A 25003-nucleotide genomic window follows, 5' to 3' on the forward strand; every position below is an offset into this window, starting at 1 on the left:
GGGCATCACACTTTAGGAAGGATGTCAAGGCCTTGGAGAGGGTGCAGAAGAGGTTTACTAAAATGGTACCAGGGATGAGGGACTTTAATTATGTGGATAGACTGGAGAAGCTGGGGTTGTTCTCCTTAGAGCAGAGAAGGTTAAGAGGAGATTTGGTAGAGGTGTTCAAAATCATGAACAGTTTTGACAGAGTAAATAAGGAAAAACTGTTCCCAGTGGCACAAGGGTCGGTAACCAGAGGCCGCAGATTTAAGGTGACTGACAAAAGAACTAGAGGCAACATAAGGAAAAAAATGTTTTACTTAGTTAATTGTTATGATCTGGAATGCATTGTCTGAAAGGGTGGTGGAAACAGATTCAATAGTAACTTTCAAAAGGGAATTGGGTAACTACTTGAAGGGAAAAGTTTGCAGGGCTATGGGGAAAGAGCGGGGAAAGGCACAATGGGCTGAATAGCCTCCTTCTGTGCTGCATCATTCTATGATAAAAGATGCACACACAAGCACTGATATAGTAATATGAATGACTCACCCCGGGTTCTAGTGCTACAAATGAAAAATGTTAAAATATAAACGGTGCATGTGTCAGATTCACTTTTTTGTGCCTTTTCAAAAATTATTTACCACTCTGGAAAATAATCCAGAAGTACATAAACCTACCCTCTAGAAGGACAAATACTGTACCTGTTTAAGGTGGACGACAATTCCAGAAACTTCGACCATTGGGTTTTTCTTGTAGTGTTCCACTAGGTCGGTAAGTGTGTCAAACCTTTCACCTCCACCAACGTCATACTTTCCACCCTGCATCAAAACAAAAAACAGACTGATTAAAATGCACAGATGGCTTGTAATATAGAATATCAGTCTAAAAAGAGATTTGGAGCCTAATATCCTCTTAGTCTGAGATTTTAGAGGGGCTTATCGTAAATTTAATATTGTGGAGTTGGTTGGTCTCTAAATGCATGGAAAGATGTTTAGGTTTGCTGCAGAAGTATTAATTCTTTGGTCATCATCCAGACAAAACAATGTCCTACACTACACTTTGTCCATTGTCTGATTAAGGATGCGGGATGTTCTGAGTTCAAACAACACGTTAATGCCATTATCAGCATTAAGTACTCTTGGATCATAGGATAGGTCAGATGAAAAGTAAAACTCCGCGATTTTGGCCTAACAACAGATCTTAATCCTAATGTCAGAACCGCTCCACCCCACCCCTTCCCCCAACGTAGCGCAGAAGTGTGAATTTTTCATTTTCCACACTAGCTATTATGATGTCCTCTCTGAATTATGGGAAGATTTGTGCTGTGCACTTTTGCTCACTAGAAACTTGGGGGAAGATTTCACTAATTATCGTGACATTTTAAACAAGGATAAAGAGTGCATTTATAACTTTGCTATAAAAAGTGACCAGTGGAAATCATCCCCCTTGGTTGGCAAAGTGTCAAACTCATTTCATATTAGTCAGCCTACAGTTGGAAAATTGAGGATATCTCCATCCCATAAATCTGGCTGGAGTGGAAGTCAGGTTCCAGAAGTGAAAGGACAGTGTTCAAACACACTGCATCACCCAACTATTTAAGTGTTCAGTATTTGTCATTTTAAAATGTCTCTGTGCTTTCTCCCAAGTGACTTGATATTCACGAGGACTCTGCCCATCAGCTACATTATACTCTTGTCATATGAAGTAAAGCACCAAGAACTCATCATTTTATAGCACAATATCATACTTCTAAGAGGATTAATAAATGTAGTAATTAAAACTAAATTAACATATAATGGCAGAAGAAATAGCTAGAATGCCAGTTTACACCAGTAATAGACCAAGTAGCAATCCACAGCTCAGAGTAGAAAGTTAGACACACACAGAGGCCCCGAATTTCCTATGGGGTTCTGCCAGAGTCTGGCTATAATCTGGAGGGAGATCAGTGGAGCCTACCAAAAAATGGCAGGAACATGATTTTGCCAGGTTTCTGCCATTTCTGGGATTTCCCAGCCTGCCCCAAACAAGGCAAATGTTGTCAGGGGAACAGAAAGAGGGGGAGTTCCTGCTTACTTTTATTTGGGATCTAGCTTGCTACTGGCAGCTGGTATGCCAAGTAAGATGGGTGTAGGTGAGCCACATTGTGGGAGAGGGTATTCAGGACAAGCAGGTAGACTGGACACTCCAAGAATGGAGAAAATAAATTCTTAAATGTTCTTGATTATACAGGGGCCAAAGAGGACATACTGGTGTTGGGAGTCTGGGCAACTTTCTCCCATGGTGGGCAGGCTCCAGATTTTCCAGCTACGTGGATCAGGTTGGTACTGAAGATGTGTCCACAGTGGAGCAGGTGCCTGTCTTGCCCATGCAAATTAGATGTCCTGCTACTAACCCCAGAGCCATAATACTTATTATATATAGGATAATACACAGTCTAGAATGCCCTCCAAGAGGTTGAAATTATGCTACAGGAAACTCTTTGGTATCTGGCACCGACGGGACCGGGATGGTGCCGGTTGATTAAAAATTCCGGATAAGGAAGAAAGGACATGGAGTGACAATGGCCCAAGGTACAAGAGCCCCGTAGCACAGCCAGAAGTGCTGGCACCCCGATCACACAGCCAGAAGTGCTGGAGCCCCGATCACACAGCCACAGGTACAGGAGCCCCGATCACACAGCCACAGGTGCTGGAGCCCCGATCACACGGCCACAAGTGCTGGAGCCCCGATCACACGGCCACAGGTGCTGGAGCCCCGATCACACAGCCACAGGTGCTGGAGCCCCGATCACACAGCCACAGGTGCTGGAGCCCCGATCACACAGCCACAGGTACAGGAGCCCCGATCACACAGCCACAAATGCTGGAGCCCCGATCACACAGCCACAAGTGCTGGAGCCCCGATCACACAGGTACAAGTGCTGGAGCCCCGATCACACAGCCACAGGTACAGGAGCCCCGATCACACGGCCACAGGTGCTGGAGTCCCGATCCCACAGCCACAGGTGCTGGAGCCCCGATCACACAGGTACAGGTGCTGGAGCCCCGATCACACAGCCACAGGTGCTGGAGCCCCGATCACACGGCCACAAGTGCTGGAGCCCCGATCACACGGCCACAGGTGCTGGAGCCCCGATCACACGGCCACAGGTGCTGGAGCCCCGATCACACGGCCACAGGTGCTGGAGCCCCGATCACACGGCCACAGGTGCTGGAGCCCCGATCACACGGCCACAGGTGCTGGAGCCCCGATCACACGGCCACAGGTGCTGGAGCCCCGATCACACGGCCACAAGTGCTGGAGCCCCGATCACACGGCCACAGGTGCTGGAGCCCCGATCACACGGCCACAGGTACAGGAGCCCCGATCACACAGCCACAGGTACAGGAGCCCCGATCACACAGCCACAGGTGCCGGAGCCCCGATCACACAGCCACAGGTACAGGAGCCCCGATCACACAGCCAGAAGTGCTGGAGCCCCGATCACACGGCCACAAGTGCTGGAGCCCCGATCACACGGCCACAAGTGCTGGAGCCCCGATCACACGGCCACAGGTGCTGGAGCCCCGATCACACAGCCACAGGTGCTGGAGCCCCGATCACACAGCCACAGGTACAGGAGCCCCGATCACACAGCCAGAAGTGCTGGAGCCCCGATCACACGGCCACAAGTGCTGGAGCCCCGATCACACAGGTACAGGGGACCCGGTTACACGGCAAAAGGTACGAGATCCCCGGTTACACAGCCGCAATTATACAGTATACGGAAGCCTCAAAACTTACTCCTGAATTTTGCCGGTTATTAGAGAATTCTGGATAATTAGGTGCCGTTTAAACGAGAGTGTCCTGTATAATCCTTAGTGAAGACTGTCAGCATCATTTGGACCCTAAAGTGCATCAATACCTTGGAATACATTTTATAGTATGTTATATACAGTAAAGAGAATGATTGTGATTTCTTATTTTTTTGGTTTACTGCTTTCAGTTTTTTATTGGAAGGGGACATGGATAATGTCAAACAGTTGGTTTTCATTTCTGAACCAAGTGATTGGACCATCAGTGAAAATTCAAATTTATTTTACTGGTTGAAACGGGGGAATACCTTAGATTCTAGAATTTCTGTGAACTGTAATAGTTGCGGGAAGTTGAATGATGGATAATAAAACAATTTCAGGGTGCTGATAACTTACATGACCTGCTTGGAAACATACTCTCGGAGTTTCAGACTTTGTCACTATGACCTTCAGCCAGAAACCCTTTATTGTATTACAGCCCAACGATTATTCTGCAGACCTTTGTCATTATAACTAGAATGACTAATAGTTTCCTGAATCGAGCGGTGGCTTTAAAGTAATTCATAATCCCCAAGAAAATGGTCATTCCCTCTCACTCTACTCTTCTCCCTCTTTCACTAATAACGCTTCTGCAGCCTTCTGAACTAAATCTAAATTGTTACAATGGAAAACATTTGGAAAAGAATAATTAACGGGAATATTTACTGCTAGGTTAAGCCAGGCACTTTTTTGATATTTTTAATTGTAATTTTCTTTCTAAAAGGTTCCTCCATGGACCCTTGTATATACTCCATTTTTGCCGCTAAATGCTGGAATCGATGAACTGAGGTGACATAACCAAGGGAATACCTTTGGAGCATTTCTGCATTTTGAGAGCGTGATCATTTATTTTTGTTTAATTTTCGCCCCTTCTCTCCGGAGAGGCTAGCTGTTGTTGGGTAGCGATAGACAGGTGCCAGTCACTTTGTGGTATTTTAACCATGTGACCGTTCTTCTTGTGAACTTAGAAAGTCTCAGCAGGCTATTTGATCATAGGAGCATTAAAACTGTGCCCAATCTTTTCATTAAATTGAATGCACAAGCACTTTGCATTGGAGGCCACTGTATAATGGTCGGCAAGCTAGAGCCCCGTCTCATTTTTTCCACTCCCTACTCCAATCAAATAACTCAGCACAAACCAGGGATTAAATCTGGGACTTTCCCAGTCCCTTCCACACTGGCAAGTGCACTAACAAATGAAGGAATCAGAGAAGCCATGAGAAATCTTCATTTATGTTGCCCTTTCAGTCTTCATCAAGTATTTGCTTTGTTATCATCATAGTATTATCATCAAGCTCCAAAACTTGACTTTTACACTAGTAAGTAGTAGACTCCAACTGGCATGTAATTTTTAACTTGAAAAAACAAAATTTACTAAATTTCCAAGCACTTCTTTACTAGCTAAAATTTTTTTTTTAAAATCCATAATATTAAAAATGTGACCAATCTGATTAGCCCACCTGATACCGAATCATCACATGTGTTACTCTTGGTTTGCGATCTCCATTTTCAACCTTTTCTTCATTAGTTAACACTGATAGAACAAAATCCCCTGGTTTACTGAGACTTTCACGCACCAGGAAACTTCCAGGTTTTCCTTTATCGGTCAGAAGGTTTTCAGCATCTTTACCTGGTAGATGTCCATGATACCACCTGAAAACAGATGATACTAACAATTACAACAGGCTTCCTGCATCTTTCCCATCCACTATAAGTTAATACCCGAGAACACACCCAGTACATACTATTAATGTACAATTTTCTTCTTCAGAGGGACATTGTTGTCCTGGAGAAGTAATTAAAGTGTAAAAAGAGCACCTTCACCACATGGACTGCAGCGGTTCAAGGCGGCGGCTCACCACCAACTTCTCAAGGGCAATTAGGAATGGGCAATAAATGTTGGCCTTACCAGCGACGCCCACATCCCTTCCCTTCCGATGGGTGGAAGACACAAAACAGCCTGGTTGCACATTGCAGAGGAGGGCACAAACAGGGATGTGGTCAGGAGGACCAGGCTGCAGTGGTGCAAACCTTTCAATGATCTCAGTAGATCACCAAGCGTTAGTACAAAGCCACACTCAATCTCATTCTGCTGTGCCTCTCATCACATCCCCATCACTCTGCCTTCCCTATCCTACTCCTGCACATCCTTACTCACACCAACTTACCTTGCGCCTTCACCCATCCCTCTCTATCTACATTATCACATCCCCATCTCACTAGCCATCCCTCATGCTCACCCTAGTGCAATCATACAGGGGTAGCCACTTGGGTGTTTTATCCAATGTTCATGTAAAGTTTCTGTTAATGTGCTGTCAAACATTGAAACCTTTATTTTCAACACTTTGCGTTCTTGGACAGATTTGTGTGCACCTTTGGAAGTGGCTTAGTGAATTGCAGTGAATGGTGAGACATAACGGTCGCCCCCCCCCCCCCCCTGCAATGGCGGTGAGTGTGAAAGGAATGGCTTGGACATTGTAGGGATGCTTTATGGTATTGGTGTGTGCTGGTGCCAACCTGGCGCATCACGTGGCAGCCAGGGTGTACAGCGTTAAGTGAATTAAATCTGGCCATGGTGAGGCCATCCCTGGCCTCCCAGGCAGCAATGTGCTCGGGTGCTGATGCCCTGTGTAGCATCAGGTGATTGTGGAGAAGGTTGGTGTTGTTGTTGGTGCTGCTGGTGTGGGGACTGATCATGGTCGGATTCTGAGGACCAAGGTGAGACAGTATAAAGGGCACCCATGTTGATGGAATAGATGACAGGTGACGTAGAGATGACAAAAGCATTCTGTCAATCGTGAGAGAGTTCTTCCAATGAGGTAAGAGTGGATGGAGAGTGGAAAGTGGAAAGCCTCCAGAATCTGTACTGGAGATAGACTGAGAAACAGCTTGTGGCTGAGAAAAGAGATGATCTGTCAGGTGGGAGCTTTTACTGTACATTTGAAGCTGTCAAATAATCAGCTGAAGCAATGGCTATTCAACTCCCGCCTCAGGTTCACAGACGTGGTCCCGAGCAGCGTGGGTCCCGTGGGTGGCCAGTTAAAGTGAAAAGGTACGGTTAAAAGCATTATCAATGGTCTGTCAACAACCCAATAATTGTGTAATTGAGTCACCTGCCTCTGCGGGTCGGGTCAGGGATCACACGCGCCATTGGGAAAGGCGCGTTGCGGCGGGCTGACAGCGGAGTCCCGACCCACTGTCAAAAAATTCCAATTTCCCACCCGACCCGTCCGCTAACCCCCGGAAAATTCCCCCCCTTGTGTCTGAAAATCTTCAAAAATGATAAAAAGCAGCCACTGCAGATCTAGTGGCGACCAATATAATGACTATGAAACTGAGTTTTTAGAACCAGCTGTCCCTTAATGTTCTAGGAACTGAATCTGTTCTAAACATCCTTAAAAACATGCACCTGCTCCCTGTGTTTACAATGCTATATCTGTCCCCCTTATCCTGGTGGCAAAATCATAGGTCCCTGAAAATCAGTGCCAATGTAAAAGCACCTTTAAAGAAGTCCTTAGACTAACAGAACTAAACAGAATAATAGAAGCTTACAACACAGGCGACCATTCAACCCATTTATGGGCTGGATTTTCATGTAGGAGGCGGGACTACAACTTTCGGGGTTGTAGTCCTGCCTCCATCGAGTTCTAGCTAACCCACGCGATTTTGACTTGATTGACCTTGTTGAGCCCGCCCAGCGGACTCAGCAGGCCAATTAAGGGCCACCCGGCAACAGGTGACATCACAGATTGAAATTTCATCTGTCAAGACCTTTTGACAGATGAAATATCAGCGTTTCACAGCTGTTTGAAGCTGTCAAACACTGACAATCTGTACTCCAGGTTAATTCCTTCCTCTCAGGATGATTTAGATATCTCACCAGAACAGAAAGCAGAGGCTGCAGATTTTGACAGCTGGCGGCCATTCTGCTTTCTGTGCCGGTGAGATGAGGGACTCCCGAAGCCTGAAGGAAGGAAGGCTGTAAAGGTTAGTAGAACTTCTTTAAACACTTTACACAGACCAAACACACTTACCTCTGCACTTACCATCACTCACCTGAACACCGGACATCTCGACCCCTCCAAGCCCTTCATCCCGACGGCCCGCCTCGCTAACTTGGCGTGGTTTGGAGCCGTTGGGAATCCCACATTTCAGCAATGAAAATAGGGATTAGACTAAAAACTGCCTGTTAACTACCTGTTAACAGGCAGTTATAATTGGCACTAATCCCCTTCCCGCCTCGGGGAAGCGGATCCCAATGCGGGGCGGGTACCCGCCTCCTTTGAAACTGGCATGGAGGCGGGATGGGGTTGGGACCCCCAATTTCGGGATTTTAAACCCCCACATGTCTCCAATCCAGACTCCACGGCCCAATGAAAATCCAGCCCATTGTGTCTGTACCATCTCTTTGCTAGCGCTATCCAAAACTAATCCTACTGTTCTGTGCTCTCTCCAAAGCCGTGTATGTACCCCTGCATCAATGTTTATCTACTCTTCCCTTAAAAGGTATAATGGTGTCTACCTCAACTACTCCCTGTGGCAAAGTATCCGTGATCTAAAAACGCTCCAAGTAATTTATCTGGAGTCCTTTGCTTTTAAATTAATGTTCCCTCATTGAAGAAGCTTTGGTAGTATTCAGTGAAAACATTGAATCACGTGAGCATGGAGAAATGTTCCTAAATTCAGCATTAGAACAACTGGTATGCTCAGTTGACACTACAGTGCCCTGATTTTAAACTCGGGCACAAGTGCATCATGGGGAGTGCTGGGCGAGCATCACGCTTGCACGGCTGCACAGGTGTGAAGCCTGAGCCATTTTAAATCCCGGGCCTCATTTCAAAGTTGGAGGTATGTCTCCCGCCCAAACTCAGCAGGAATCACTACCTGGCCAGCGGGCAGGAGCAGGATTTTGGGTGGCAGGAGGCTGCCCCTGGGGACCTGTGGGAATGGTCCATGGCACTAAGGTAAATGGGTAGGCACAGGAAGCTCAAGGGTTCCTTGTAGTGCCAGAGTGCTTCGACCTATTCTGGCCCACAAGGAAATGATTTTTTTTTTTTAATTATCTTGGTGAGACCACACCTGGAGTACTGTGTACAATTTTGGTCTCCTTACCTAAGGAAGGATATACTTGCCATAGAGGGAGTGCAACGAAGGTTCACAAAATTGATTCCTGGGATAGCGGGACTGTCATAGGAGAAGAGATTGAGTAAACTAGGCCTGTATTCTCTTGAATTCAGAAGACAGAGGGGATCTCTCTGAAGCATACAAAATGATTACAGGGCTTGATAGGGTGGATGCTGGGAGAATGTTTCCCTTGGCTGGGGAGTCTAGAACCAGGGGCCACAGCCTCAAGATAATGGGTAGGCCATTCAGGACTGAGAGGAGAAGAAATGTCTTCACACAGAGGGTGGTGAATCTTTGGAATTCTCTACCCCAGAGGGCTGTGGAGGCTCAGTCATTGGGTATATTCAAAACAGAAGTCAATAGATTTCTGACTAGTAAGGGCATCGAGGGATATGGCGATAGGGCCGGTGAATGGAGTTGAGGCAGAAGATCAGCCATGATCTCATTGAATGGCGGGGCAGGCTTGACGGGCCGAATGGCCAACTCCTGCTCCTATTTCTTGCGTTCTTCCTGGGTCTCTTCTGGCCCCAATCATAGGACCCCGGCTTTTGCATAATTATTGCCTCCAACACCTCACGAAACCCGGGAGAAATAGGCAGTAGGCAGGAGTGCGCGCAAACGGGGAGGCGAGTATAATTCCCCTATTTTACCACCTCCGCGCCCCCCTCACCCCCAATGCATACTGCAAGTCAGCAGTGCCAAGTACCTCATGATCACTGAATATATGAACTTTTGTGCAGTTGTAAAATTTTGAGGCCCTCGCTGAGTATGAAAAGGACCCTCCTTCAACTTACAGCATCTCAACACTACTCTTCTGCTTGTGTGACGAGGAAAATTCAAGGGAACAACTCCCAACTAAAGAAAGACTCACAAATTACCCTTGAATATATGGAACAGGCCAACCTGGCATATCAAAGCACCAAGGACAAAGTGAATAGTGAAACTACTACTTTCCTGCTCTTATGTCTTATCTCCCTTCTCACTCTCGTCAAAGGTATACATAGCCACCCAAACATTATGCACAGTATCCTGTAATGAAAGATCTGTGTGAAAGAATTTCAGGGAGTCAGCAATCTAATATATGTCCGTTTTGCATAGTATTACACAGTACTTACAGCACAGAAACAGGCCATTCGGCCCAACAAGTCCATGCTGATGTTTATGCTCCAGACGAGCCTCCCCTCACCCTTTTTCATCCAACCCCATCAACATATCCGAACAAGAACCCAGCCACAGCTATGCTGGAATCCTTGAACTCGGCAAGACATGAAAGGTGGAGGAGCCTTGTGGAGTAGACTAACTTCACTCACTCCAGCAGGAAAACATGGGCCTTGCTCAGTCAACTTGGCAGGGTAAACCCCGCCTATAAACACAGGACGGCCGATCAGAGCGGACACCACTGCATCCCACTTGATACAAACATCAAAGGCTCCGGTGGACAAAAAATGGATGCCAGGTGAAGCGGCAGCTCTCGACAAACTTGATGGCGGCACCAAGATCGTCAACTATGTCTGATCCATTCACCTTGGATGAACTAAACGCAGCCCTGTCGACAATCAAATCTGGAAAAGCTGCTGGTCCAGATGGTGTTTACCCAGAATTCTTAAAAGCACTGGGACCCAAAGCGAAGAGATGGTTGACCTCCTTCTTCGAGGTACTGGCAACTGGTAACTGGTAAAATTCCATATATTTGGAGGGAGACTAAAATAATTGCCCTCCTGAAGCAGGGGAAGAGTGCTTGTGAAGCCTCCAGCTACCGCCCGGTCTCCTTACTTTGTACTTGTTCTAAAGTGCTGGAGAGGCTACTGCTCCACAGACTAGCCCCCATCATCGAGCCAACCATCCTTAAGGAGCAAGCGGGCTTCTGGAGCGGCCGTAACTGCTGCGACCAAGTGGTAGCTTTAACAACGCACATCGAAACAAGCTTCCAGCGCCAGCTCAAGACCGCCGTTGCACTCGTGGACCTTTCAGCAATGTACGACATAGTATGGAAGCATGGCCTGCTTTTCAAGCTCTCCACCATTTTACCCTACAGGTCAACGATCCATCTTCTCAACTCCATGCTTAGTAACAGACACTTCTGTGTACACACTGGCACACAGAAAAGCAGATATAGGACATTGAACAACGGACTCCCATAGGGTTCAGTCCTGGCACCCATGTTAATCAACGTTTACACCTGCCCGAAACAGAGTCCCGCAAGTTCGTATACGCTGATGACATTGCCTTGGCCACGCAAAACATGAATCTGTCCATCACCGAGGAGACCCTGACTAGTGATTTACAGAGGATGGAGGCCTACTTCCGTCAAACCCGCAAAAGTCCGTCACCTCGACATTCCACCTCAACACCCATCAAGCAAACCAAGCTTTGAAAGTCTTTTTTTGCAGCGCAGAGGTAAACCATACCAAAAAACCCTCCTATTTAGAAGTCATGCTCGATCGCACCTTGTCGTATAAACAGCATCTCCAGAACCTTGGGAAGAAACTAAAGAGTAGGGTCAACTTGATCCAGAAACCCGCTGGATCCACATGGGGAGCAGACACTCACACCCTCTGTACGGCAGCACTTGCCCTGGTATACTCTGCAGCGGAGTACTGCTTTCCGGCATGGCTACCAAGTCCGCATGTCAAATCCGTTGATGTCCAGCTGAATTCTACTATTAAGAATTACCACCGGTACGCTTTTATCAACTCCAACACCTTGGCTGCCCGTGCTTGCAAACATCGCACCACACCTACACTGCAAATATGCAGTCTCCAGAGAATACAACCTCTACACCAGCAAAGACATGCCGATCCAGGCCGACTTGAACAACCTACCACCAAACTTGCTCAAATCTAGGCGGCCATTTTGGACCATTGCCGAAGCCCTTCAGCCATCTCCCCTCAGCCTTGATGACCGATGGCGAAATGCTTGGAAGAACTGTGACATACGGAACAGAGTACAACCTGAAGGCTCAAACCTTATTCACAAACAGTGGACAACCATCAACCGCCTCAGAACTGGTCATGGCAGGTGCTGCCACCTTCTCCATAGATGGAAGATTAAAGCATCCCCATCATGTGACTGTGGAGCCCCTAATCAGACCCTGGAACACATCATTGAGCACTGCCCTCAGAGGAAATTCGCAGGCAGCCCACAAGATATCCACGCTGTTACACAAGAAGCTTTGGCCTGGATATCTGACCTGGATATTGACATTTGATTTGCTACTACCATACGAAAGAAGAAGATAATCTTAAAGACCTCCATCAGGTCACCCCTCAGTCTTTGAGAGAAAAGAGCTCCAGCCTGTTCAATCATTCCTGATAGTTCTGGTATTACCCATGTAAATCTTTTTTGCACCTTCTCCAGTGCTCCTATACCCTTTTTATAATATGGAGACCAGAATTGTTCACAGTACTCCAAGTGTGGTCCAACCAAGGTTCGATACAAATTTAACATAACTTCTCTGCTTTTCAATTCTATCCCTCTAATACAGAACCCCAGTACTTTGGCTTTTTATGGACTTAGAAAAAGTGGCGATGTAGGTTAATGTCATTGTAGGCCTGGAAAAGCTCTGGTCAGTACTACCAGTGGCACAGGGCAAGGCAGTACCATACAGCATCCAATGGCTTTCTCATTAATGTTTGCAAGCACCAACCCAGAAGTTGCAGATAGTGGCCCAAGGAGTTAGCAGATTGAGGCTGAGTGCACAGGTGAGGAGGAAGAAGTACAGTAGCAGAGGAGATGCAGGAAACTACTGGCCAGTTTTTTTTCCAAAAATAGCAGTGAGATGGAATTGGCAAACGTTGCACCACCACACCTGAAAGTGCTGGATATGCTGACCAATGTTTCACTGTTGAATACGTGTGTGGCCAATACATTATCTGACAGTGCTGTGTGAAACTGGAATGAGCTGGAAACATAAATGTTGAGGGCAGTGTTGACATTGACTGCCATTAGCAGTGCCATTCCTGTGTTACAGGTTAGCTATCACCCTTTGAAGTCAATGGAAAGTAAAAACGGGCAGGCTGTAAAATGGGCAGCTGATTTGATCCCGTTATTTTCCCAATGGGTGGGTTAGGTTAAAATTACCCTCTCCCACTGTCTGCTGACTTGGTGGACAATAATGAGAAGACTTTATTCAAGACAGAAAACAAATACTTAATGATAGGTGGAAATAAAAAAGTGCTTATATACACATATTTTCATCCACCAAAACTCCTACATGAAAAACCTTAATAGTAAGCAAAAGCATAAGGAAAGGGATGGAAGAAAAAAAACAGAAGGCAATTACAGTTCCCCTTTAAGATCTGCCTTGCTGATAGTGCTTCCCTTTAGCTCACTACATAGCTGACGGCACAGTCCTTGGCTAAAAAAAACCAGGAAATCATATTAAGACGACCTCTATGCAGCTGCAGTAGTTTGAGTTGGTGGTGAAACTCGCACTCAATACGAGTGAGGGCTCTTTTGCGGCATTAATATATGCCAACGGAAAATTGTGGCATGTTGACATCGAGCACATGGTAGGCTTAAGGTTATCAGCAAATTTCCTGCCTCCACCCATGTTATGCTTGCCGGCTGTGTCAGCGAACTACATTGTAAATTTTACTCTATAATAATTATTTACAAAATGATACATGACTATAAATGCCAATATATTCGCTTTCTTCGCTGACGCTTTGCAACAATCAACTACAGAAAGATTGAGTCAAGGCAAAATGAAGTCTTCAAGTCAAGGGTATAGAAGTCTTTTCTGTTGGGGAAGTTAAGGGGATTGACTATAGGAGCTTTCAAATCTCGCTGCTGCCTTGCTTTAATGCCAAAGTGAAAGAAGTCCCTATCGCGCCTGTAAGGTGCATCAGTCACTTGATAAAAAATATGCCCTTACTGCATCCTGATATTACAACGATCCTTTGCGGCTACCTGAAATGACCCAGTGCCATATAGTTAAGCATAGTCATTGCATTCATAGTTATATACAGAGCAATGTGGAGAGATGACTATGGCTGCATTTTTTCATGCAGTAGGTGGCACAGCTCCTCCAGTGCCTCTTTGGTGAAGTGCACTCTACTAATATGAATCAGGGTTTTTAAATCTAGTTTTTCTGGGTGGGTGGGGAGTGTAGTTTTTCTGGGTAGGTGGGGAGTGTATGCATTATGATACATAAGGCATCACAACTGTTTGGGACAGGATCAAGGGACCAGTAGGCTTTTCCTGTCCATCATTTTCGTATGTATGTTCGTAGGTATCTCCTCACTAAGGTCTTCATAGGACCTGTGTTACCTGTAGGTATGCTCATAGTGGTTCTCAAACTGGGGTCTGCGGACCCCTGGGGGTGTGGAGAGATTTTCCAGGGGGTCCACGAGGAAAAACCCCAATCGGTGATGGAGAGCGAGCCAGTGTGGAGTGGCTGGGCGCTGCTGAACACAACGGTGAAAAGAAAGAAAGACCTGCATTTCTATAGCGCCGTTCACGACCACCGGACGTCTCAAAGCGCTTTACAGCCAATGATGTACTTTTGGATTGTAGTCACTGTTGTAATGTAGGAAACACGGCAGCCAATTTGCACACAGCAAGCTCCCACAAACAGCAATGTGATAATGACCAGATAATCTGTTTTATTTGTTATGTTGATTGAGGAATAAATATTGGCCAGGACACCGGGGATAACTCCCCTGCTCTTCTTCGAAATAGTGCCATGGGATCTTTTATGTTCACTTGAGAGAGCAGATGGGGCCTCGGTTTAACGTCTCATCTGAAAGACGGCACATCCGACAGTGCAGCGCTTCTTATGGTAGCAGCAGCAGCAGTGCGCTGCAGGAGACGAGAAGGAGGGAGGGAAGACGACTGCTGCTGTGGATTTTTGCCAGTCTCGGCTGGTGACTGTCTGGATTTGATTGTTTCACCGCTGCAATGTTTGCTTGTGCTAAGGTGGTTCACAGTGGATCTGGAGCTCTTTGTAGACCACTTTCTGTGTAAGTTATGTTCACACCAGAGGCTTGGTCTGGAAAATATCCTCCAGTTCCACTGAGTCTTGCACCATCTGCAAGTGGGTGACCGACCATCAGTCCTCACTGTTGCTGTTGTGAGGTACACAAATATGAGGGAAACACAGCAATTCTGAGAAGTACCCAGGACAAGAATTAATTTACTCAAGAAGTGCTCAGAGAGTTCCAGATGAGTGCTACAAGGCAGGACATTGACACCGCTGCAAGTTTATTGGTGCTGGAGCTGCCACAGTAGGGAGGGGCTGGTATTGGAACAGTTTTTGGTAGCCTTTAGAGAAGGATTTCTGGCATAGCCAATAATAATATAAGAAATAGGAGCAGGAGTAGACCATGAGGAGAGGTTGAGTAGATTGGGCCTATAATCTCTGGAGTTTAGAAGAATGAGAGGTAGTCTCATTGAAACATCTAAGATTCTGAGGGGGATTGACAGAGTAGATGCTAAGAGGTTGTTTCCCCTGGCTGGAGAGTCTAGAACTAGGGGGTCGGCCATTTAAGACTCAGATGAGGAGGAATTTCTTCACTTAAAGGGTTGTGAATCTTTGGAATTCGCTACCTGAAAGGGCTGTGGATGCTCAGACATTGAGTATATTCAAGGCGGAGACAGATAGATTTTTGGACTCTAGGGGAATCAAGGGATATGGGGATTAGGTGGGAAAGTGTTGAGGTCAAAGATCAGCCATGATCTTACTGAATGGCAGAGCAGGCTGGAGGGGCCGTAAGGCCAACTCCTCCTCCTATTTCTTATATTCTTATTATTGGCTAAGGCAGAAATCCTTCTCTGAAGCAGCAGTTGTTCTCATACACTAGCCTTGGATTTGCCCTGTCTGAAGCTATGGGACTCTTCTGTTTCATGGTCACGTTCTGATTTTGCTTGCTATGTAAAATTTGCTGATGAACAGAATAGCCTAATCAAGTACAAATGTAATTAATATTTCACTGACTCCCACAAATATTTACGTTGGTGTCATGGAAATGTACATTTTATACGTCTGTTGTCAAATGTTCCAGTAAATCCTAATACAAGAAAAGAGACACTGCGGGACAGCAGCGGCCGCAATGCCACCGCCAGCAACAGGAAAAGCGCAGCCCCAGCTGTTTAGAGAGGAACTGGCCTTCTGTACACAAAGATTTCGTCCCGACTACCAGCCGGCTGCAGCAGCGCCAGGATACAGCCAAAAGGAACAGGCCCCGTAAAACGGACATACATTACATTAGATCTGTCTGTCCACGATCAAGGGCTGGCCAAGGAGCATATCTGACACAGTAATCTAGGCAGCACTTGAATACACTATATAACCAATGCATTTGTAATTTTTAAAAAATCATTGCTTTAAAATCACTATCATTTTATATGTACAATACTTGAGGGATTCCTGTTTTGTAAATGTCACCATAGTTATATTGCAATTCACTGTAAGATCTTGGTACAGTATCAATACAAGGGGGCACTAATAATTTAGATGGGTTCATGATTACGAATTCATTTGAAAAGAGGTCCTTCAACCAAAAAAGTTTGAGAACCACTGCCATAGGGAATGTCACACTAGCTCAAGAAGCCCTCACTGTGAGAGGGTCAAAATCTCCCAGTGATCTCATTCTCCCGCAGGCAGTCAGAAGCAAGCTGAAGGCTGCAGTACTCCTTTTGCCGTTATCCATCTTGTGGATAATTCTGACTAAGTATTATTTCTTCCTAGCTCTCAACTGCTCCAATTTTCTGTGTTAACTCAGGGAAACCAACCCTGAATTTTGGAGTTACAAATTCTATGTCCTTCTGTACTTTAATTTCAATCCCACTGATAGGTATCATTGCGTTTAACTCTATCCTGGTTGTTTCTTTAAATTTGTATATGGAAAGTTTGTGGGGAAAGTACTTGTTTGAGCCAAAAATCAGACGCACAGGAAACGATCCCTGCACCTGAATAGATAGGCCCGAGGCGCAGCTAATATTGGGCCTTGTCATCATTGAATCAGCAAGTTGCGGACATCTAATGGGCAGTTTTAATCCTCCTACCGACTCCACATTTTTCCGAATGAATTTTTTTTTTTTTTTTTTACAAAATTACCTTTTTGGTGGCGGCCTGCAGTGGTCTCTATAAAGACCGCCTGTTAGGTCGCACGTAGACAGGGTTTTCTTGAATGCAGCCAGCATGGGCTGCCTCAGGGCAAACCAATATTGCAAAGGGAGCCTCAAACAGAGGTTAGGCCCCTTATTTGCATATACAAAGGAATTAACGCCCCTTGCAGATACGGGCTTTGGGCGGCTTTTTTTTCCCCCCCCCCGATACCAATACGGCGAGCGACACATTTCTGGCACATAATGAACATGCACTTCATGCCCGCAATATTGGAAGCTTAGATGCCAGTTTGGCGTCCAAGCAATGGGCATGGCGCCATCAAATTTCTAGAATGGTTTCTCTATGAAGCATGCGTCAGCACCTTGAGTAAGAAGTTTAAATTAGTAATGATACAGTAAATATTTTTACTTTCCTGAGCTACATTAAACATTGCATGCAGTGGTTGTCAGTGTGCTTGAGCATGTCTGGGGCCCATTCTTCAGTGCATTTTCATCATACATTCCACATACTGGTTGCTTCGCCCGCAGCATATCACATCTGCACACACAGCAAGATCATGCCACACAAGATGTCGGATTCAAGCCATTCCTGCCTTTCTGGGCCATATAGAACAAAAGATGTGGGTTTGAAGGTAATTGATTAGAACGTCCCCCTGCATGGTCCCAATGTTTCAGGTTGTGGCCTGGTTGTGAAATATATTCTCATTGTTAAGTGTAAGCAAGGACACAACCATCTCCAAGAGAAAGTTATTACTTAACTACTTTCCTGACCTTTACTAGACTGTGTAACGATTCTAGATTGATACCTTTTGGTGGTTTGTTCCCAGGTAATTTATATTTCTCGCGGGTGCACTCACATGTCTTGTTTCCCTGACCCCTTGGTTCAGATCATCATAAAATTCACCAATATCACCCAGGATCACTTAGGGTGCTGATTTTAGACACCAGTTGGTGGTGAAATTCTCTTACTTCTACCTCATACCCTCAGAAACAAGACAAAAATATATATATTTGTAATAAAAGGGTGAGTTATTATCGGCTGCTCATTGCAGTTCTTTACAGATTAAGAAGAATGGCAAAGGTCTGAAGTAGGTTGCCTGCCCATTCTATCAGACAGAAAAGCTGAGAAGCGCAGGGAGAAAAAGAATTACCTTTCAGATGTTGGATCCTGGCAGTTCAGAGGATACGTCAGTTCAATTATGTCTCCATTCTTCTCTCGTAGGAGGCCTTGCTGCTCTGTGTAATACTGAACCAATTCGGCCAATGTTGCAAACTTTTCTCCTCCGTACAGGTCATAATAGTCTCCTGTGTTCTGGATCTTGATATGCGTCACTTCTTCATTTCGCCTGAGGGAAAAAAAGTAGATAAATACAGAGGAAAACAAAAATAATTTCAGAATGTTATTGGTCCATCTTAAAAGTAGTTCATGATATATATATGGAATAAGCATGCAGATGAACACATCATAAAGTCTTCTTATGCACTGAGTTTCTAGTTTAAATTGCATGCTGCAAACTTCAAAAAATCCCAGAGTTCAGTTTTGTTGTGTCCATTAAACAAATAAGGCTGTGTATTTTGTACAAAGTACATGTTTCTGCAAATAGTCTGACGTACCCAATATATGTTGCAGACTATAGAACACTTCTATGGAATATATCAGGTCCTCTTCACTAGGTGAAGTTCTGAAGACTGAGAAAATGCACTGTGCGCAAAATGTACAGCTGTACCTTTAAGTGATAATCATCATTCTATGAGGGACATGCAAAGGGTTAAGGCACTATTGTATATTGGGTGGTGTAACAACAAGATGGAGGCCAGAAACAATTACAATATGAAATCTCAATGGCCAACATAGCATTAATGCTTTATATTTACATGTTAACAAAGTAAAACATGTTTTCAGGAGCATCCTGTAAAGCATTCATACAATCACTGTGTGAGTAGGTCATATCTGAATATGATAGAATAAAAATGGATATTCAAAAGAATATCAATTTTCTGCAGAGATGACACTGTGATGCAGGCAATCATAATAAATTGTGATACAGTATGTGGAAGTAATTTTTTTTAATTGAAGTTTTTTTTCCCAGATAGTTGTTACTTGTGTTGAGAAGTACTCATGTACAACTCTTTAAAGCATCTGAACTCTGAAAAACTGGGCTAAATTTTGCCAACGCTCAGAGGGCGGGTTCGGAGGCGGGTCAAAATAGCAAAGATTGACAGTGGGTAGGGAACCCGCTGTCAACCCGCCTCCACGCGAGTCTCCCAGGTGTCTGGTCTGTCGGCGCTGAACAGACCCGACACCAAGCGGCGGGGGAGGCAATTCACATCATTAAATGGGTTGTTAACATCCAATTAACTGTTATTTTAAGCCTACATTTCAATTTTACGTGCTTCCCACGGGTTACCTGCTGCTCGGGGAACACGTCAGTTCAGCATGCTGTGAGTGGATTCAGCATTGAATTATCTCATGACCTGACAGCTGCCAAAGTTGTATAAAAGATCCCATGTTACAGCTGGTCACTTTCAAAGCTCAGAAACTGTTGGTTACCGCATTTGGAAGCCATATTGAGCTTTCTGCAGCTTGCAAGTGTTTGGAGCCAACTCTCTATCCAGTGCCACCTCATTGGAACAACTACTCTCACCATTGACAGATCGCTTCTGTCATCTCAACCTCACCTGCCATCTATTCCATCAGTATCATTGCCCTTGAAAATCTCTCACCTTGATCCTCAGAATCCCACCAAGGTCAGCCCCACCATCAGCATCACCGGGCACATCAGCAGCAGCAACACCACCACCAGCCTTCTCCGCAATCAACTGATGCTGCACAGGACAGAGGGCATCATCACCCGACCACATTGATGCCCGGGACACCAGGGATAGCCTCACCCTGGTCATATTTACTTCACTTGATGCTGTACACCCATGATGCCATATGATGCACCAGGTTGGCACTACCCCACACCAACACCAAAAAGAATCCCTACAATGCCCAAGCCATTCCTTTTACACTCGTCACCATTGCCAGGGGGATGGGGGTACCGTTATGACTCACCACTCACTACAACTCACTAAGCCACTGCCAAAGGTCCACACAAATCTGTCCAAGAACACAAAGTGCTGAAAATAAAGATTTCCAATGTTTGACAGCACATTACCACAAGCTTCACATGAACATTGGTTAAATCACCCAAGTGCCTACCCTTGTGTGTTGTTAGTTGGTATGCTTGCAGTAGGATGAGGGTGAGTGTGAGGGGTGGCTAGTGAGATGGATGGGTGGAGGTGCTAGCTAAGTTGCTGTGAGTAAAGATGTGCAGGAGTAGGGTAGGGAAGGCAGAGTGATGTGGATGTGATGAGAGGCACAGCAGGATGAGGTTGAGTGTGGCTTGGCAGTAAGGTTTCGTGCTCTGAGATCATTGAAAGGCTTGCGGCACTGCAGCCTGGTCCTTCTGACCACATCCCTGCTTGTGCCCTCCTGTGCAATGTGCAACCAGGCTGCGTTGATCTCCTTGGCGAGGTCTCTTCCGCCCATGGGAAGGGAAGAGAATCTCCCTGCGTGCTGTGACTCCCTCCATAAGCATATGGAGGGAGTCATGGGAGAGCCTGGGTGCAGCCGTGCTCCTCTGTGCAGTGCTTGTCAGTGTTTGCAGCACCTCAATGCTGTAGAACACTGACAGCTCAACTGTCGAAATCAATTTGGACATGGCCCCATTAAGGAAACCGGCTGATGACGCGTCATCAAATGACGTCGTCAGACCCGCTTCCTATTAATTGGCCGGGAACCTCACCGGGCAGGCTTAACAAGCTTAACAATTAACGTAAAATCACTTGGAGAGTGCGGGCTGCAGTAGGCAGCGGGCTGGGACCGCGACACCGCCTCGGTCGCGGAAATCACTGCCAACGAGTCTGGAAGCTTAACTATTTTGTGAAAATTCTGGAAGAGGGTTGGAAGGGAAATAAGAGACTGTCTGAGAGACAGCTATAGACATAAAGATGCACACATGCATAGAAGAGGCTCATTAATTGGCTAGTTTGCCCAAACTATTTCAAGCTACTTCTGCATAAGAAAAAGAACACACCAGTTTTATACTTCTGGAACCAGCATATTTTTAATGAATGTATAGAAAGAAATACCATCATGGTTGACTACCCAATGCTTATTTTGGATGACCAATTCAAGTGTCTGATCCTTACTTTCATCATTATGCTTCCCAGTTACGTCTTGAGCTTTGACTTTTGCTTTTCAGAATCAAAACCAACAGGCTTGCAGTCAAACCAATACAAATGACAGTTTACAGTAAAAAAGTAGACTGGCCAGATGCTGAATACAACCTTTAAGTACTTTGGAACCTGAGGCACAGTAACGTTCCACAGTATGAGCTCAGGACCCCATCATATCATGTATCATCATCTGGTAGCTTGCATGGCATGGTGAACAGGGCAAATATTTAACTCAAGACCGGATTATCACATTTGCGGTTGTGTCATTTCTTTTCAAATCCAACAACTCGCCCCCATACATCCTCTGTGTATCTCGTATACAATAGAGGAAAAAGGTAATTTAACCTACATTTTTTTGAATCAATTTTGTATTAACCATTTTCAGGGTAAAAATAAAAAGGGGGCATTTTTTAAAAAAAATTTTTTTAAAACATCTCTCATCTAATTACAAAAATTGTAAACATTCCAGCAAAGCTTGAAGATGGCTCAACATTATTTATTCTTGAATCTACAGCACCACTTTCTGAACTTTATTTCAAATTTTTGGGTCTTACATTCAAACTTAATTTCTATTTTTTTTAAATTGGGAAAAAAGAACTTTCACCTCATATTCTTTTCTCAGTTAACTGCTGTACATTTATCAACTGGAATTAATTGAGGTATCCAATTAGAGCTTTGTGATTGAATTACACATCGCCTGAACAGATACGAGCAACTCATGCTTCCTTTGTTGTTCCTTTCTCACCCATAGTCAGTGTCAGATTTGCATAATCAAGAGACCTACCACATGAAACAGGCAGCCGCTCTATCTGCCCAAGGGAAGGCAGCCTTCAAAATGGTGGCCTGCCGAAGCATCAGCGTTACCTTCAAAATGGAGGCTGTCGAAGCGACAGCGTTAGCTGCTGACCCCATTTTGAGGCCTTTACTGCCTCATTAATGCCAATTTCAGCCATTAAATTCTGCTCGATAAAGCCTAATTATGGGACTAAACTCTGAGCAGTCACTATGTACACACCAAAAAAATGGAACTTACCAAAGTCTGGTTTGATGTGTTTTAAAATGTGTCAATTTTCTAACCTGCATTGTGAGCAGCGAATACTGTATCTGTATCAGTGGAGGTGGTCTCCTCTACATTTGGGAGACCAAATGCAGATTGGGTGATCGCTTTGCGCAACACCTCCGTTCAGTCCATAAGCGTGACCCTGAGCTTCCGGTCGCCTGTCACATTAATTTTCCGCTCCACTCCCACTCTGACCTCTCCGTCCTCGGCCTCTTGCACTGTTCCAATGAAGCTCAGCGTAAGCTCGAGGAACAGCACCTCATCTTTCGATTAGAAACTTTACAGCCTTCTGGACTCGACAGAGTTCAACAATTTCAGACCATAACCTCTGCCCCTATTTTTTCAGGCGGCAGCTGTTGATGATTCTGCCATTCCCATTTGCAACATTTAACCCCTCCTGCCTTCCACCCTATCACAGACCCTCCCTTTTGTTCTTTCCTTGCCTCCCCCGCTTTTCCTGCCTCTGCACCTGGTTAAAGTCTGTTATTTCTTTAACTTTTTCCAGTTCTGACAAAAGCTCACAGACCTGAAATGTTGGGCTGGATTTTACCAACCTCGGCGGGTCCATGGCGGGCGACATGAGTGGCAGGTCCCGACCCCGCTGCTAGCTCCAGCCCGCTGTCCAAAATGATTTCCCCCTGATTGGGCTTGTTAATTGCTGGCCAATTGGAGGAAGCAGGTCTGACGACATCATTTGATGAAGCGTCATCAGCCGGTTTCCTTAAAGGGACCATGCGCAAATTGATTTTGACATTTGTGCTGTCAGTGTTCTACAGCATTGAGGTGCTGCAAACACTGACATGCACAAAGTTGCAAGGCTACACCCAGGCTCTCCATGACTCCCTCCATATGCTTATATACTTGCTAGTTATTGGAGGGGATTTGGTTGGAAGTGATGCCATTTAAAGGCAGCCTGCACCTCTTTTACGGAAGGTGCACTTTCTATGCTACATGTTCCTGTGCTTAAATGCGGAGAATACAATCAGATTGAGTACTGCAAGGGCCTCAAGATTGTCAGACAGTGCCATGGGAGTCATTGTGCAGGAGTTCAGCAGGAGGAAAGCGGTTCTATTTTCAGCTAATGGAAGAAGGTTACCAACACAAATAGCCCAGTTACACTAGGAAGAGTTGGCTGAGCAGGTGAATGCACGTAGCATTACGCAGAGGACCTGGCAGCAGTGCTTCTGCCCTCAAAATTACTCCCCTTACTTCTCAACACCTACTTTTTTTGTCATGGACCATCCAAACTATTCTACATACATTAGAACATAGGAAATAGGAGCAGGAGTAGGCCATTTGGCCCTTCGAGCCTGCTCCGCCATCCAATAAGATCATGGCTGATCTTCTACCTCATCTCCACTTTCCTGAACTATCCCCATATCCCTCGATTCCCTTAATATTTAAAAATCTATACATCTCGGTCTTGAATATACTTAATGACTGAGCCTCCACAGCCCTCTGGGGTAGAGAATTCCAAAGATTCACCACCCTCTGTGTGAAGACATTTCTTCTCATCTCAGTCCTGAATGGCCGACCCCTTATTCTGAGACTGTGACACCTGGTTCTAGACTCCCCAGCCAGCATCTACCCTGTCAAGCCCTGTAAGCATTTTGTATGTTTCAATGATATCACATCTCATTCTTCTAAACTCTAGAGAATATAGGCCTAGTCTACTCAAGCTGTCCTCCCAGGAACCAGTCTGGTGAACCTTCATTGCACTCCTTCTATGGCAAGTATATCCTTCCTTAGGTAAGGAGACCAAAACTGTACACAATACTCCAGGTGTGGTCTCACCAGGGTCTTATATAATTGCAGTAAGACATCTTTACTCATATACTCAAATCCTCTTGTAATAAAGGCCAACATACCATTTGCACCTACTCTGACATGAACAATGTCACAACCCTTCAAAAGGCTACACAATAACACACTCCCTTTCCTCTTGCAGGGTGGATAGTCCTCCAGAGGATGCACCAGCACTCACTCTCACCATTGCAAGTACCAGCTTAGAAATTGGTACCCCATGTACAGAGTCAGTTAAAAGAATCTGTAGTGGGTGACTCACCGAGAACACGAGCAGGAATGTTCTTGTAAGTATCAGTTCTTCATCCGATAGTGGTGAAGTTTTCAGTTCATAACCCGCTTGACATCTGTTTGAAACTTGAGCTATTTTAACTCCTGGGCTTCATTTGCATCCCCCCTGGCCAGATGTTCGTCCAAAAAAAGGGTAGAAAGAGACAGCTGACCGGTCAGGCAAGTCAGTATCATGGGGTGTGGAGGCCTCCCAAGGGTCATTTTACAGGCGGAAAGGGAGGAAAGCAGCAGTGCAGACTTTCTTTGTAGAGCCCAGCAAAGCACTCCTACTCCTCCTGGTCTCAATAAGGAAACTTTTTGACTTACCCATTAGAGGGTTTCCTCTACTTTCCCGTCAAGTTTTACTGAGTGGGTTACCTTTGGCGGGCGGACTGCTCAGTAGGCCAGTAAATTGCCATTGAGGTCCTAATGACATCATAGGACCTTGATTTAAATGCATTAATCAGACATGTGCCTCGGCTGCCAAAGAAAATGGCCCCGTTTAAATTACGGCGGGCAGGAATCGAGCGGAAACGGGGCAGTAGGTCTTTGTGCAGTTAAATTAGTTGCACACCCACCCCGTTCCCACCAGGCAAGGTGGTTTAAATTTCCCCCATACCAGTCGAGCCACGAAGTC

General features: G+C 45.4%; 1 protein-coding gene and 1 pseudogene across 4 annotated transcripts in view; one reads left to right on the forward strand and one right to left on the reverse strand.

Annotated features, from left to right (window-relative positions):
- Nucleotides 1-25003, reverse strand: part of ptpn11b (protein tyrosine phosphatase non-receptor type 11b) — a 170767-nt gene that overhangs the window by 28165 nt on the left and 117599 nt on the right. For all 4 annotated transcript variants that reach the window (XR_015073562.1, XM_085967309.1, XM_085967310.1 and 1 more), the window contains 3 exons: nucleotides 18161-18355; nucleotides 5276-5468; nucleotides 684-800 (listed from right to left, as the gene is read on the reverse strand). Coding sequence is in view for 3 of the 4 variants with exons in the window: in XM_085967309.1 (XP_085823435.1) it covers nucleotides 684-800; nucleotides 5276-5468; nucleotides 18161-18355 (505 nt within the window). In the remaining variant the exon portion in view is untranslated. The remainder of the gene's footprint in view (nucleotides 1-683; nucleotides 801-5275; nucleotides 5469-18160; nucleotides 18356-25003) is intronic.
- On the forward strand, nucleotides 14841-15800 carry LOC147100765 (ATP synthase F(0) complex subunit C3, mitochondrial-like; annotated as a pseudogene).

Source organism: Somniosus microcephalus, chromosome 25 (genome assembly GCF_052327205.1).
Source record: "Somniosus microcephalus isolate GS21.2 chromosome 25, FLI_Smic_1.0, whole genome shotgun sequence".
In the NCBI taxonomy this organism is placed as follows: domain Eukaryota; kingdom Metazoa; phylum Chordata; class Chondrichthyes; order Squaliformes; family Somniosidae; genus Somniosus; species Somniosus microcephalus.